Genomic DNA, 17,069 nt, shown 5'->3' on the forward strand with positions numbered 1-17,069 from the left:
CATCCATTCACTCAGAGATGCAGTGCAACGTTGTGTCTTAAATAGTTAGCGTTCTGGATCGCGTGCCAGCCGCTTGCCTTCAGAAGGCCAGGGTAGTACCATTACAGTCTGCGACGTTCTGTACTGAAAGACATCGCTTTCTACGTCTTCCATTTGTGTGCTACAAGAAAGTAACTTTCATTCTCAGTCTGAAAATAAATGCATTGAAGTTGGATGTCTTGGGAAACAATTGAGGGATCTCGATATAACACACGTTTAGCTGATCTGACTGTACTCTAACTGTAAAATATGATTATAATCGGATAATAACTTAAATCTTCAATATAACCTCTTCAAGACGTTCCTGATTCAAATTTGTCATCATATTTCTTTTTATCCGGCCATGTATAACTTTGTTAGCTGATAAAAAACATTTTTAATTAGCAAGTTACAGTTTAAATATTATTTCAACTTCTCAGTCCACAAGTGACTCGAGATCAGTGCAAAGCGGAAGTATGAAATTTGAAGAGGTGCAAAGATTAAGTAACGCTACACGAATTTTCTAAACGTCTTGCTTGAGATTTCGCTTTCCTTGCCGATGTTTTATGCACAGTAGTGAATTAAGTGTGAAAGTTGGATTAAAATTCATATATTATATTCCACGAGACAAAGTTTTATGTTTCACGTATTTCACCACAACGAATTATACGCGAGAAAAGAAATGGGGAATTTTTTTTATTATTTGCTGAACGCTGAAAATTCTGAAGATGGCTGTCTTCTGGGTTGTCGCGCCGTGCAGTCTGGTAGAAGTTTACCGACGTTACAGAGCAAGGACCTCTGAGCCGTAGGTAAACTTCTACCAGACTACACGTCGCTGCATCTCAGAAGACAGTCAACTTCAGAGTCACTGCCGTGAAAACCCCAAATCCTACGCTGAAAATTCTATATACGCAAACACGCTGTAGCATCATAAGAAAAATACCGATGCTGTTTAAGAAACTAAAGACGGTTTAGCCTTTGCGTTTGTATCTGTATAACCAACTTGGTTTGTTTTATTCAACATATGTAAATATTCGGCTCAACTGTCATCCCCTGTTCGTCTTTTTAATAAAAAAAAAAAAAAGAACGCCACCTGCGGTCTCAGCCTCGCTTACGCTGTTCCGTATTTCACTGTTTATCAAATTGCTCTTTGTCAGCATTGTGGAATCAAAACGCAAATGTTAAAGTTATAATGAAGCAAAGGAAAGTTAGGTGAGAAAATTCAGATTCAAGGTAACGTTACGCGATGGTATGAGCTCTTCAGGAGTTCACCTAACATTCCATTGATATTTTATTTTAAAGTCTAACTTTCCGTTGATTTTTTATTTTAATTCGTAACTTAACGATGATTATTATATTACCCAATTTTTTTTGTAAATAAATGTCATATCTTTATGTTTATAATTGTTTATTTGCTTTGACATTCCACGGCCTCCTTTCGGTATCCCCATTAATCGCATTAATGATTAACAACTTTCGAGAAACTTGTCCCTCAGGTTAGATGATCTATTTTTTCGGTTTTTTTATATATGAATCCAGCTGTAAATGAAAGGCATTGTATACGAAACTGTGACAGAACTGAACTGAGGTGTTTATCTTTTATCATAACCGACATTCAGTCCATAAATGACAAATATTAACAGTGCTGTTTAGTAAAGTATCCTTGAAATTACAGTTGAAATTTGTTTACGGTTCGTTGACCTTGTGTGAACTGTCAGACAATTACTACTCTGTTTATACATGAATGTTAATTGAGCCTAGTGTTACGTTAGAAAGCTCGTGTTTTAAATTAGAATAATTAATTTATGGAAGCGAATGTAAACTCAAACTCAATTTATTAAAATATGCAGCCCGTACCTTACAAATGTCGGTTATGAAAGAAAACCATCTTTTGTTTACATCTATCATAAGATGTTCAGTTGTTTTTCCTTTCCGTATAGAGGGCCTTTCATTCGGAGTTGATTTCAAATACCAAGGAACTGAAAAAAGGAAGGAAAAAACGAAAAGCAGCAGAGTTCATTGATGATATTCTGTCGAACTCCATGTAGGCATATCTTTACTTGCGCTTGGTGTTTTCTGATTGTCATGTGTTAATGTCAAGGTCAGAGTTGTACACGTGCAGTGTTTCGATCCGATGGGTGTTTGGTAACAGGAACAAATCACTACAATGCCAATCGTGATTTGTCGGTATGTTCCAAAATTTCAAACAAATAATGCTTTAAATTATACAAATTGCATTCGGTATAATGCACATCCACCATATCTGTTGGTGTGACGAAATTGATACGTATGCTCATGGAAGATAAATGGGCGTACAGTCACACCAAAACAAACAAGCGCGTATCACTTTGTTGTAAAATGTCCCTCATTGCTCTTTGAGAAATTTCGTCACGCTCTTGTTAGGCAGAATATTAATTATTTTCAATCTCTTTTATATTCTTGGTCTTTTTCTCCAGTGCATGTCTTTTTACCTAGCTGGGATTCCCTGTCTTCGACCCGCGAGCGAAGTGTTTCGCTGTTTTCCTCAGCTCATCAAAGATAAATTCCGGATGGTACCTTGAATTAATCCACAGCCGCTTCCGTCCACATTTATTTCCAAATCAACATTTATTAATCGTCGTTTTACTTGATGTTGTCAGTTGACAGCAGCGTTAAATGGACTGTAATCAATAAATTATGGTAAGAACGTGCAGTGAATTAGGTGCTTAGTCATAAGTTTTCTACCGCGGAAGTCCGAGTTGAGTGTCAGGGCAGTCGATCTGTGAATCGTGGTGGATATCGATATATGTAATAGGGAAATGTTCTGCTAATTATCATCTCACTATTGCTCCATATTCATGCCGTCTTTCTCATTAATAAGGACTGGAAGAATATCCGCTGTACTGCGGGTCACTTCGACTCGGGTCTCACTCCGTTCCTATCATTACAAGTTTCTCCGAATTTTGAATTATTTGTTCATCCCTGTTTTACTGAATGCACCCGAACTTCATAATCATTTTTTTCACAGATCTGCAATTAAGATGTAAGTGACTGCTGAATGCAACGTAGTTGTGTATGAATGTTTCATGTGCATGGGACCTCCAAGTTATGCAGGATCTTCAAGCACCTCACTGCTGTGACTTGAAGCTATAAATCAAGCTCGTTATTAAGTAAACGTCAGATAACAGAAGTAGATGTTTTGAGTATAGGCCTATGAGTATGGTTTAGTTTCGATTCTTTTTACTGCATGTAAATGGCCACTTGTTTGTATATGTAATTTGTTGAAGTGCACGATATGAACTGCAGTACAAGTGATATATTGCTGGATAAATTGTTGGTTCTTGGTCCGGGGCGATAATGTAGTGAAATATTGACATGACGGTCTGGTTGAGGTCAGAATGGCGGTGAGTCAATGCCACTCGGGGCCATTTTTTTCGTTAGGTGGAGGATGCCAGCGGGTCTGCCCCCCCCCCACCCCATTCTACTTATCTAAGAACGATATATCAGCAAGAAAAGAGATTTTATCTGATCCAACCTTGAAATAAAGCGAATTTGCGGGATGTAGTAGGATGAGGTCGCTACAATACTGAATAACTCGAACGGAAAAACGGAAGATTGTTTTTTTTATTTGGAAGTGATAAAAACCGTGAACGTGAGGCCAGCAGCCAGCTAGTCAGTCGGCTTTGGCTCTCAGAGGGCTCTTAAGCCACGGAAAGAAAGAAAGAAAGAAAGAAAGAAAGAAAGAAAGAAAGAAAGTTATTATGTTGTACACATATGGACCAACTATTGTAGTTAATAAAGTAGCTCCGTATGTGGCCAAGAAGTCAAAATTATTTACGTTTCACTCTTTGACTAAGTATCGGCCTTCTGATCTTATTCCACAAGCCCAATGTATTTGTAAACTTGATCGGTGGAAGACATTTGAGAGAATGTATTCCCTGCACAGTAATGGCTTATTAAAATAGGTTCTAAATTGCAACTATTTGAATAGGTGAAATCCTTAAGTGTTAATATACACTACAAAGATAATAGAGGAAGCCGAAAGATCTGGAAGATTTTATAATTTTCATTTATGAAGCATTTCACAATCTTTGTCGACAGCAGCATGTGATTTAACTTATATTCGTATGTACCGCGTCACTTCCATGTCATCATGTTCTTCATTATTTTAGACAGAAGTTTGTATTGACGTCACTATGGTGTTGTACATACGTTTTCTTTGGCTCAGCTTCAAGTTAGTAAAGATCCGGGTGATTTTTACCTCATTCCAGTTCAGTGCTGAAATTAGTCTTTACTGGAATTCTTCATCGTGACTTGTGCTGAAAAGCTGATTAAAAAAAGGTCCGAGCGATATGCTCCCATCGTGAAGTTATGGTAATTTTTATGCGTTGAAGTGTTCATATTTTAAGAGTTCAGAACAATAAAAGGGAAACAGTAACTTTCTTTTTTCACACGCAATCAAGCTGTGCACAAAATGGCCTTGGTATTTTTCCGTCGTACTGAGTTATTTCTATAACGTAAGGTTGAAAAGTGTGTGACTTTTTTTTCGATTGTCTTACGCGGAAACTGGGTTTCTATCAAAACTTGATAGTTTTTTAATACACACACAAGTTGAAAAAGGAAACAAAAAACCCGAAGCGGTGAGTTAAATTCGGATGGTAGGATAATTCCGAGCAACACGAACATAAGTTCCGGCCCGAGATGGGACTTGCAAGTGTAAGGCGTGACATCTATCGAGCGCCGCAAGCAGTTGGGAGTGAGCGATGGGATTCTGCCTGTGACGTAAGCCCCCCCTTGAACGTTATGAAACCTAAGCAACACATCTGCGAATTTTGATAAAACATTTTAAAATTCTACAATTAACAAACAAATTCAAAATGTATGAAGCACCTTTTTTTAGATGTTCTTTACACTCTCGCGTTGTTCCTGCCCATGACTTTCTGACTTTTGCGTTTTTCAAAGGGGTACACGACTTGCACGACGGGGGGCCATTTCTATTTGCCTTTTTCAGATACAATTTTACAACAAAATTATACACTAATTTATTTTATTCCCAACAGCTTATCTCATCTCAAAGTTTGTCTGTCTCTTCTTTATGCACTCCATTCTGTTATCTTTCTCTTTATCAATACATTTTCATGATCACGTGATTTTTAGATGAGTGCAGCATTTTATGAAGACATCGGATGTAGATTTAACAATAATAATAATTTCCTTAATTTATTATTCTCTTGGTGCGATTTAAAACGAGTACGTTCTTGGATTGTTCGAACATCTGAATTGCGGGTTGTAGTCTTTTCGAGGTGCGGATGTTTGCCCTCGTTTGTTTCTTCTGTAATTTGTGTAGGCTGAGACCGTGAGATAGCCGATCCTAGATCCAACGAGTCCTGCCAAATGTCTAAGGACTCGTAATTGCGGCATTTGGTTATAAACTAGAATGTCCTGGAGAGACACCAGTAGAAGATGAGGAATTCACTTATCTTTATCTTGAACTTCGGTTTTGGTATTTAGGGTTGTTAATACAAACCTTGTTAAATAATCCACGGATCAGTGAATTAATCCGTGGCCTTCCTTCAATGTCCTGACATTATCAGTTGTGTTCAGGCTTCACACTTCACTGATATATGACGACATAAACAAAACCACAGATAACTTTGCTCGTCTTAACTTTAAACTTCAGCAGCGCAGACCACAGAATCAGCGTCAGAATTTTATAAATGTAGAATCCTGAGTATAATTTATAGGCCTATAGTGAGTGTTTGATAATTATAGCTTTCGGTAATTCAATTTCTGGTAGCTGGTAGAGCTGTTTACCATAGTTTTATACGTTTAATGATTTTATCAGTTACCCATTCTGAAGCGTTCGCATCTTTGTGGATCAGAAACGAAATTTTGGCACCTATGTTAATCTGGCTTTTTTATTTGCACGAGACGCCACATGTAAGTGTTTAATTTCGTCTCAGTCGGAACAAATTATTATTATCTTACTTTGTCGTCATCTCGCAGAAACGCAATGCAGAACAAAAGTATGTCTCTTCTCGGAGGAAAGACTATCTGTACGCTGCAGATTTCGGTTGGCTCAGCTCCAAGGAGAAAAAGAGCAGACTTTCTCCTGAAAACTCAACTTTTCCGTGGCTTCCTCTCCAGCTGCAAATCGTTAGATGAATTTTCGGAAGTTGTACTGCGTTATAACGAAGGCCCATCAGGCACGTGTCCCGCGATTTTTTTGGTGCGATCGTCTTCGAAAAAGGAAAATAACACTTTTGCAGCCCACACATTAATACAAACATTTTTAAACGACCTGCTGAAAATTACGAATTTATTTTGACCACATTTTAAGAGTGTAATTTGAGTTTATAAGGTCAGAATATAATTTATAAGTTCACAAATCCCTCTCATATTTGTAATGGTATAATTAAATTAACTATTTTATACTTGAAACAAAATAAAGTAATGTATGAATCATAACATTTTCAATTTTATGGTATGACGTTTGGACTCTGCATGTTATACATGACCATAGAGTTTATACAGAATGCAATTACTAACGTAGTCCACTCTCAAACCATTCTTTCATTCTTATTGTGAATTTGCTCCGGTCGTAATATTTAGTTATAGAATTGGCCTTGAAGTAAAGGGAATTTTACCTAGAAATATATTGTCGTAGTAGCGCTAAATGCAGTTAGGATGACCAAATGAAGATGAGATGGACAGGACATGTAACACGCATTGAGAAGAAAAGAAACGCACACAGAGGCATAGTCTTAAAATCTGAAGGGAAAATATAAGTTGAGAAACTCTTGCGTAGGTGGATAATATTAAAACAGACTTTAAACAATTTGGATATAAGGGTGTGGAGTGGATTCATCTGACCCTCCTAATTATGAGCCACGTGTATAATCACATTATGATGATATTGACAAAATCAAAATCGTCTTGAAAGAGATGATCGAACTTAAATTTCGTGTTTACTAGACACCCTCCCCCCCGTTTCTGATTGAGACCTCTCTGCGACAGTTTCTCATTCATATGCTGGGACTTTGACTAATTCATATTCAGAGTAGGATCTAGATTCACAGAGACCCTTCCCTAATTGGCTTTCACCTATATTTAGAAGGCTATGCCGCAATTTATTAATGAATACTTTAATTATGTTCACTTAATGACCAGCGGTACCACAGCGTCACTTCACCCTCAAAGCATCATCAGCTTTCGGACAACCCTGATGACAGAACGAAAAGGGACGGAATGAACTCAGCTCACAGGACAGCGAAAGGGTAATGTAAATCAGCCGGTGCGAAGGTTTGAAAAGCAATTATTTGCCGCATAATAGCAGTGGAAATTCACGTCATGTCACAAGTGACACACAGACGGAGAGGCATTCAGTGCCGGGCCACTTGCGCGCATACGTAATGCGCTCTGCTCATGTAGGGCGCTGAACAAATTCGCTGAAGAAAATAACTTCACTCTTCCACCACTTGTTCTCCTTCAGATTAAGGAAGTGGCTACTGTTTGGTAATTTTACGGCGTTTCCTACACCACGTATTTGGGCACCATGGAACAATAATGACGACTCGCAATAAATAACGCATATACGTGATGATGATGGTTACAGCAACAACAAAGCACTAGAGATAATAAAAATTAATGTATTAACGTGGTTCAAAACAGATGAATAACCAATCACAGGCAAACACTATGACAATAACAATAACAACAATATATTTAAAACTATAAAGGTGATTGAATTCAAGGGATGGCGAAAAATAAGCACTAATTATCTTGGTAAACATAATTTTAAATGACACTCTTGTAATAAATATTTCTTCTTAAATAATTAGGCAGGTGAGCTTAGCTGCAGAGCACCTTTCGTAACATAACAGTAGTAGCAGATTCGAAACTCGTCGGTTACACCTGGATACCGGCATTGTCATATTCTGTCATAGGTGTATTCCAAAATCTGCCTTGACACTGATCTCAGAACTTATGTAACCTATCCTCACATTTCATAACGTCATATCATCATTTCAAAGGGTTTTTTTTCATGACACGTGTGTCACTTAGTCCCGCTAATGTAACAATCTTGGCTTCGTTCAGATTCGTTAATAATACATACAACTCCGGCTTCTTTCCGGTGGGGATAAAAGCTCTCTTTTTTCTGCTGTAATGGTTGTTGATGTGCACTAATTCCAGCTCAGTTGCACTGGTTTTGATGTCTGTCTGCATGTTTTGCAAAAGGGTTATGTCTGTGTCCTATTTGTAGACCCCCACAGGGAAAATAAACATTTTCGTCTGCCGACAGTCAAACGGCTTTTCTGTACTTCAATATTACGCAGTTAATTTTCCTTCTCTCTCCCGCAAAAGTTGTGTTGCCTAGAGTATAGGACCCCATCTTGTGTTATATATACGATACTCAATTTTGTTCACAGATCACCGCCTCAAGACACAAATTGTTTTATATATTTTGAAGACTCAGAAACGACTCTTAATTGGTTTTTTGGCAGACTCATGTCTTTTACGTATATCTGTCGTAATGTTGTTGATAGATTGGGGTATCATGCATAAGACCAATTGCAGGATTTCGTATCTGTGCCGAAATACAATGTAGGCAAATTAGAAAATTCGTAGGGATTTTAAATATAGTATCCCAGCAGATTTAGCACATTCATTACAGCATTTGTTCGACATGAAATCTCTCCATAAGTAAATCTCCAGTTCATGTAATATCCACTTGTGCGTGAGGAAGTTATGAGTACGCTTACACTTCCCGCGGTACAGTCACAGTAAAACATTTTTGGGGCACCCTATATGACACAGTGCGGATTGAGCGATTAATATATTATCTCTAATTTACGACCGTATACATTCGAGTTTTAATCTGTTAATACTACAGTAAATTTTCACATTAACATATAAATTGTAACTAAAAAAAGATTTATATGCGTGTCTTTCTAATATGGGTGTGATTATGACGTCAGTATTTGTCTGGTTACAATTTTTGTATTAAGTCTTTTTTAACTCCAGCGGTTCAGTTCAGCTTCGTTACTGTGTGCGGACTCCGGCAGAACGCATAGAAGCTTGTAGGGATGAGTTAGATCAGTGGTATTCAACCTGGGGTACTCGTACCCCCGGGGGTACGCGAAGACATCTTAGGGGGTACGTGAAATTTTAAAAAAAATATTATTTTATGATAAACACTGAATAATCAGTAATATAATTTATTTAATTTATTTTAGATGTAGATTATATACTATGTATAACCAACAACTTTGGGGGTACAAAGTTGAAGATAAATTATATCTGGGGGGTACGAGAACAAAAAAGGTTGAATACCACTGAGTTAGATCACTTAGATTACTAGGTTCGCATGTCCCTAAGAAGTAAAGCGTATAAAATAGGGCCTGAGCATTATAAAACTGTTGTGATAATAGAAATGTTAACAGATTTTTTTTTGGAACTATCCAGAAGAGCGCCCCGGCCACGAAGTTACCCAACAAAACATTTCAGATAGGAAAGAAGGTTGGGTTCTGTTGGTACGACCCCTACCTCTTCATTCCTTACTTCTCCTGCAGTAATATTAACTTAATAATAAAACGCTGTTTCCACGAAGTCTTGTTTTTGTCAGCTTTTGTTATCACGTTTCCTTGGTTTGTTTAGAGTAGATGCCATTCAACTGAATAATTACTGAGTATGGGTCCAGGTAAAGAATGATTAAAGCCGATGCGCCATGAGTTTGTGTGTTGAGAAACAAGCACAGAAAGTTTTATGGCTTTCTCGGAAAGGAGAATCACATTAAACTGTTCCAACAGAACAACAAAGAAGGGGAATGTAACACCTTTTGCTCAGTTTCATTATACCGAGAGAGAACTGGCATTAATCCAGGCGAAGTCGACAGTTGATGGAAGTAATTACATGTCACGTTCTGTAACATTCCATTAGAAATGTGAAGTTCATGTAGAAACTTGTGTAAATGGAGGAGTTAGATATAGTTAGTTGCAGCCCTTAGTGTAAAGCAAGTGTGGCCAACTTGCTGAACATAATATTATTTGTTCTTGCTTTCCTGAGCCAGAGGTCAGTCGGTATTTCCAAAGGAAACAACTTCAAAGGTAAAGTTGCCATTATGCTCTTAACCACGACACGACGATGAAGTATGAGGAAATGAGGCATAGATTCGCGTAACCTTAACCTCGGTACTAGATGGAAATGAGTTGTCATTTTCGCGCTCCGCCATCTTTACCCCTGGAAAAATTCCCCAAGCAACCTCCCATTTGATTGGAGGCTGGGTGAGCTGCAGAACTGTTCTAAACTTGGAGTCAAAGAGGAAATTATGTGCAATAGAAATTACAATTTATAGAAGTATTCACAAGTTAAAACAAAAATAATTTTGTCAAAACGTGCCTATCATTTTTAAATAGTTGTGCATTCTTTCGTATTCTGCTTACTACCCTAACATAACCTTTTATTAAGAATGAATGGTCCATGGTTTTAAGAATCAGTTAAGGCATCGCGTGAGATGCGGAATCACAGTGAAGGTTTCACTGAGGCCTTGTGGGCTTGCTTTTATGCAAACATGGTAACATTATCAGGCTACAGGGTGACGAGTCTGCATATGTCTCTGAAATTTCCGCAGAACTTCTATTTGTGTGACTAATCGTCATTAAATACCTTTTAGTGTACCTTTGATCGTCATGGTAGTTAAATTATGTTCTTTTCCGGTAGTGTCTGGCCCCAAGAATTTCTTGCTCGTATGCTGCATGAAATGTCACTTATCCCTGGTTTATTATTTTAAAACAACTGAATATTCGTGTTACATTGTGACACTGAGTCTTTGTGTATTATGGGCGCAGAACGATAGTCACAGAAAGAATAATTGATTTGGCACAGGCTCTAGAGGAGTTTGGGGTAATTACGTAACGAAGTGGGGAAGAGTCAGTATCTTTGATTTTATTTATACAGTCTAGCCTTAGATAATCAGCGTGTCCATGACATCACAGCTGAGAATGTGTTGGAAGGATGCTTCAAATGACATAAACATGGTAATCCTTTTGTGGATACATTTTCATAGTAGAAATTCCTCTTTCTGTATTCTGTTTGCTTACTCATTTTCACATCTGATCGATTATCTATGAATCTGTTCTTGAAGACGTGACGTATTCCTTGTGTTTGTTTACGGAAGCAGGTTGAACATGAATAATAGCAATACGATTTTGAGTCTCAGAGCTTCAGAGTTTCGAAATTTTTCTGATAGTCGTATTATTTATATTTCTTGGTGGGATGTGAGGTTGTCATGGCGGCAGGTATGAAGATGGTTGTCTTCTGGGTTGTTACGACTTGTAGTTTGTTTTTAGTGCCTATATTATCAGGGCGATGATTTACTCATCGCACGCACGCACCATACTATGAACTTGTTTTAGAGTTTACAGTTTAAAATTAAATGTTCCTCACTATACAAGGCTCAATAAAGCTTGAGATGCAACCCCTTTCCTTCATATTTCAGTTTTTCAGAACTTCGCGAAAGATGACAGAGCTTGTTACATTATATTACTCTTGAAACAGCTTCTGTGTGAGCAGTGCTTTGAAATAAGAACAAGAGAACGTGATTTCTGAGCCAGGGGTTAAGTTTGTGAGTTCACAGAATTATCCAGAAATAGCTTTACCTCCGCTCCTTATTCACTTCTCACATTGTTAATATAGTGCATTCTAGGTATAAACCATTTTATTCACAGTTTCTAAAATGAAAATCTCAGGGAGATACACCTTAAGAGCACCGTTTCTACAGAGAACTTAATTTCCCAAACATATTGCGTATACTCTCCTGTGTATAAGGGACTTTCGTTAACATCGAAAGACTATTCACGAAACGTATCTGCAGTTTTTATTATATTTTATTATTTAATTCAGTGTTGGCAGTGTTGATGCTGTTTTGTTGGTATTTTGGATGGATTATGTTCAGTGGCGGGCTTTGGTATAGGAGTTGATGATCTGGGTTTTTAGCGTCGTATAGACTCTGATTGGCCCACTCCGTGAGCCTTGTGTTCCTCTAACCTTGCACAAATCGATTCACTTCCCAGCATCACTACTTCTGCCCTGAAGATGGATGCTTTTCTCTAAAAACTTTGACATCTATGTACGAGTCTATACGGCGCCAAAATTCCAAAATAATATCATCACCAACATCGACATATTCACTGCCGTAAAAACCTCGCATCTCATGATCTCAGTGTATTTATTGTTCCCTGTACAAGTTTCAAGTCGCCTCGACCGTCAGTCACAGTGCGAGGATCGTGCAAACCGGTTGTTCTCAAGTCTTTTTTGCTATAAACTTTTACTCTTGAATGACGAAGTACTTAAATAGAAGCTGAGATGCCTCCACATCATCCATCTTAGCCCCGTCAGAATTCTGAATGTACCGAAGGATTCACTTCCAACCACCTCGCGTTACACAGTCAAGAACGTCATTGGGGGATCTGTTTACCAATGCGGAAAACTTACCACCGATAAGGTTTCAGATACGATTCGAAGGTAATGTAGAGCGATCGAAAGAACGTGTACAGAAAGGTGAAGACTGGGTTGTAATAAAACGAACGTTGCTTCTAGAATACACCTCATGAGTGAAAATTTGAGGGCTTTATACCGCGGGTGACTTGGTGTGTTACCCACCCCACGTAATAGGCTGTTGTTAAGGGGATAAAGCATTTGACTCAGATAGGAAAGGCGAGAAACGTGTACAATATTTCTGTGGTGAACTTTCTAGAAATGAAGATGGCTGTCATCGTACTCGTCGCCGTGAGACACTCATTTGTCACTTTCTCAAAATGTGCTACTTGTAAGATCGAGACAGATTATATTAATTAAAGTAAATCTTATAAATAAAGTAAACTGGATAAAAATGGCTCAAACCTTTCTTTGCCTCGCTTTGGTGTTAGTGGGTAGGACCTTCGGGTTCTAATATCATAGAGAACAAATCAATTTGGTCGTCTGTGTTTTAACGCCGTGTGGACGTTTAGGTAGACACCAGCGTTTCGGAAGAACATATTTACTTCATGTATGATTTGAGGTTTTCACAGCGGTGAGTATGAAGATTTCTGTCTTCTGGGTTGTTGCGCTGTGTAGTCTGGTAGATGTTAACCAACGTTTCAGAGGTCATACTGCCTGATGACGGAGGCAGTATGACCACTGAAACGTTGGTAAACATCTCCAGACTACACAGCGCAACAACCCAGAAGACAGAAATCTTTATATTTCCTTCATCTTCAGGGCTGTTTCTCCGAAATGTTAGTATCTACATGCAAGTCCACAAGGCGTTGCTACCCAGACGATCAACATCGAAATCTTGAGAACTTCCAAGTCTCATATACTCAGGAAATAATAATAGTAAATTAATCATATTTACTTGGTTGTTGTATTTTTCATGTCGTTGTCAGCGTCTTCGTCTTATTTGTGGATTGTTACGTGCTTCAGCTTACCGAACACACGAGTTGCATACATCTCTGGTCAGAGATGTGAGGTTCTTGCAGAAATGAATATGTCGATACCGGTCTTCTGTGTTATGATGCTATGTAGTCGTGATTACCATCGTTTCAGATGGACGTATAGCTTATTGTGATGACGGATGATGATGTACCTTTATCCGGAACATTTGTATGAAATTACGAGATTAAAGAATAATAAGCCAGAAGACTCCAATCAATATATCTCCGGCGTTTCAGGAAGTACACAGGGTCCTCTGAGTCCCCTGGATGCAGAATATGGCCTCTAGTACGTTGTGCCGAAAACAGTTTTCGATACTCGCTGTCACTGCCTATCGAAATCAGTTGCTGACCGACAGGTTGTTGGAAGTGACATTGCCGACCTCGTAGAAGGAATAGCGGTTGTCTGATTCCAGAAACAAAAGTTAACCAGCTAGATCTTATCACACGCTGTCAGCAATACCTAACGTTTATACTCGACAGTCGCGTTTCGATCCTAAACAAATCATCCATCATCAGCGTTCCATGCTAATGCTCATAACTATCAAATGTAGCCACGTGGTGTGCGGAATTGTAGGATGATTACAGAGACGCTCCTGAATCCGAATGCGCCTTAATCATTACTGGCTGCTCGTTTGCGGCCTTGGATGTTGGTACTTGTCTGTAAACATTATTCAGATTTTTGTAAGTAGACCGGCAATGTTATATTGTTCCAGGCCTGCACCTGCGCACTTTCGACGAGCCGAGGATGACGGCGGAGACGGCGCCCAGTAGTACAGTGGCTCCGCCAGGTGGTGAGGCGGGAAGCAAATACCAGTACTACGACCCGGAGTACGCTCGAATGGAGGCCTGGCTGGACGAACACCCTGACTTCGTCCAGGACTACTTTCTGAGGTGCGACAGCTGTGGAAATTATTCACTGCACCCAAGATTTTAAGACTTTGAATTGCATTCTCATCCTCTTTGTCTCTTCAATGTTTTTCTTTATCTGCTTCTACAAACACCGTGCCATATGCAGTTCTCCTTTCTGATACATGGCTGATAATTGACACCTGTTTATGGACGTCTGTAAGCGGGAATTTTATATTTTTTCAACCAGTAGCTATGATATTTCAGTATGGAATCATGGAGTATATATTTACGAGTACCACATTTCATTGTAACGTTATCTCATCCTTCATTTATTTATCCTTGATCGTGGCTTCTATTACGATTCAGAATTTGTAAGATGGATGAATTCCTGATCTCAGCCTGCATCTCTTAATGTTCGGAAATTATAGACATGTCTAAAAACTGAGCGTAGGTCACACCCGATTTTGGTAGATCCCTTGTCGCAAATGTAAAGAATCACTGAAGTTTGAGTAAATATGAAATATATTTACAAAAACAAACAAACGCTAAGGCAACAGTGGAACTGCAGTATCAGTACACGCGTACACGCGTGTTAATGCGTGAGCTTGCATTTTCTGCGTGTTTAAATTAAATATAAGCAAAAGTTGCAGAGCGTATCAGTATTTAAATTCAGTATAACGAGATAACCCCGGGGAGAAGAGCACTCTTCGTGAAGCTGACAGTCGCTTCTTACGTATTTTGTGAAACTCAAATTGTCATTAATGTCTTCTCAGTATCTGGAGCCAAGTTGACTGCAGTCTGCACGCTCATTCTCTGTTTAAGATTCGTCTTGATGTTATCATAGGTAGCGCAAATAGTCTTTTTTATTTTTCACGGTGTCCTGTTAAATGCTTGCATGTCTAGCTCGACTCATCTCCCTGTATCATATATCCACTGCCGTATACGTCTTCATGGCCAGGGGCTTGATTAAGTACCAGTGACAACTTTGAGTTCAATATGAGGTTTCCCTTGACCACTCGGTAAGCGCGTCACATGTTGGGTTCCCGTGGTGTAAGCTATGATTAAAGTCCACAGTCCCGGTCTGAGTGAATGACCTCTGTTACCGTTGTTCGCCTTTTTGTTGTGAGGAGTGTTAACAATCTCTGTCGTTTCCTCTTGTCGTTCGTTAAGTTGCCTCTTCTCCCTGGCAGGAAGGCGACGCGGCAGGTGGTGGACACGTGGTTGGTATCCCATGCAACACCAACATCAGCCAACACCAGCAGCTGCATCGTCCCTCCAGCTGCCGATCTTTCATCTCCCAGTCACCAAGCTAACCCTGCACACAGTTCGGCTTCTTCACTTCCGGCCAGCACAGCTCCATCGTCAAGGGCTGGATCTGGAGCCACGACGCCCGTCCGCAAGATCTCTGCGCACGAATTCGAGCGAGGGGGTCTGCTGAAGCCCATCGTGAACACGATCGACGGGACACCAACCTTTCTGTCTGTCTCTCCGACTGGAGATTGTCCTGCGACCTGCACCAGTACGGGTGGTCCTGTCGGAGCAGGCGGTACCCCCCTTTACCCCGGACCCGGAAGGCCGCAGAGGCGGTCGCGACACGAACTCCGACATCTCGACGAGAAGGAACTCATCTTCGAACTGGTAGGCTTCGGCTTAGTTTTGTGGCCATCTCCAGGAACATGGCATACTGCGATGTTTCGTTCTTTTCCCCGGTCCCTCCAGGAACATGCCGGGTTAGTACCATAAACTAGGACGTGACCGCTTCCTTCAGTATCCTTCCCAATTCAACATTCTTCCTATCATTCGACGAACGTCCAGGTAAAATACTCGTACTAAATATTGTACTCTGTGCGTAGGTTATGGAAGATGTTTCGACACAGCCATTTTAACTTGGTTTTAATTAATTTCGCGCATGTTTTAATTTAATTTTAAGACGTTACTTTTTTAAATGTCCATAGTTGATTTTTACTTTAGTCGTACAGGAATTCTTCCAGGTGGAACAGCTTTTTTGTTCCCTAATCCATCGTAAGTCGAGAATTGTAAGCAACCAGACGCTGTGTTACATTGACTATAATGCAATTACTATTATCCTGAACCGAATTATCTTTGCAGGTGAAGGACATCTGTAATGAACTGGATGTGCGGTCGCTGTGTCACAAGATCCTGCAGAATGTTAGCATGCTTCTCAATGCTGACAGAGGATCCTTGTTCCTTGTTCAGGGGGACAAGGGTTCGTGTGATGACAACTCTAGAGGTACCAGCAACAACCTAAGGTCAAATAACCAAAAGTCATCAAACTCTACGGGTTGTAGACTAAATAATACTATGGTGGGAAATCCAAGGTCTAGAAGAAATTCTTTGTCATCGCCATGCTCTGGGAACTCGACGAGGCCCAGGTACCTGGTTTCCAAATTGTTCGATGTGTGTTCCCGTTCGACGCTGCAGGAGATGGAGAAGAAGGAAGAGATCAAAATTCCCTGGGGTATGGGGATTGTCGGCTACGTGGCAGAGAGCGGGGAGCCTGTCAACATACCTGATGCATACAAGGTCAGTGCCAGGGAACAGCATCCCTAGAATTACCTGGGGGAGGGGTGTTTGCTTTCGAGCCGCCTCTACGTCTCTTTTTTAAGGGGCTCACACACGCCCAGTCTTTCCCTCAGTTTCAACTGCGCGTTTCAAATCAGGATGGAGGGAAACTTTGAGATTTTATCGTGGTAATCGTCTGCCTTATGTACGTAAGCATGTTTTGATGAT

At 39.7% G+C, this 17,069-nt stretch overlaps 1 protein-coding gene across 6 annotated transcripts in view; it reads left to right on the forward strand.

Moving 5' to 3' along the window:
• The window catches only part of Pde11 (Phosphodiesterase 11), a 189,479-nt gene that overhangs the window by 156,370 nt on the left and 16,040 nt on the right, over positions 1-17,069 (forward strand). For all 6 annotated transcript variants that reach the window (XM_022066694.2, XM_022066691.2, XM_022066693.2 and 3 more), the window contains 3 exons: positions 14,183-14,360; positions 15,509-15,956; positions 16,428-16,862. In XM_022066694.2, the coding sequence (XP_021922386.1) occupies positions 14,215-14,360; positions 15,509-15,956; positions 16,428-16,862 (1,029 nt within the window). In that variant the 5' untranslated portion in view covers positions 14,183-14,214. The remainder of the gene's footprint in view (positions 1-14,182; positions 14,361-15,508; positions 15,957-16,427; positions 16,863-17,069) is intronic.

The sequence above is a fragment of the Zootermopsis nevadensis genome, unplaced genomic scaffold (assembly GCF_977971745.1).
Source record: "Zootermopsis nevadensis isolate Lab colony 2312 unplaced genomic scaffold, Znev_1.0 Znev_ptg000030l, whole genome shotgun sequence".
NCBI classification, from domain to species: Eukaryota; Metazoa; Arthropoda; class Insecta; order Blattodea; family Termopsidae; genus Zootermopsis; species Zootermopsis nevadensis.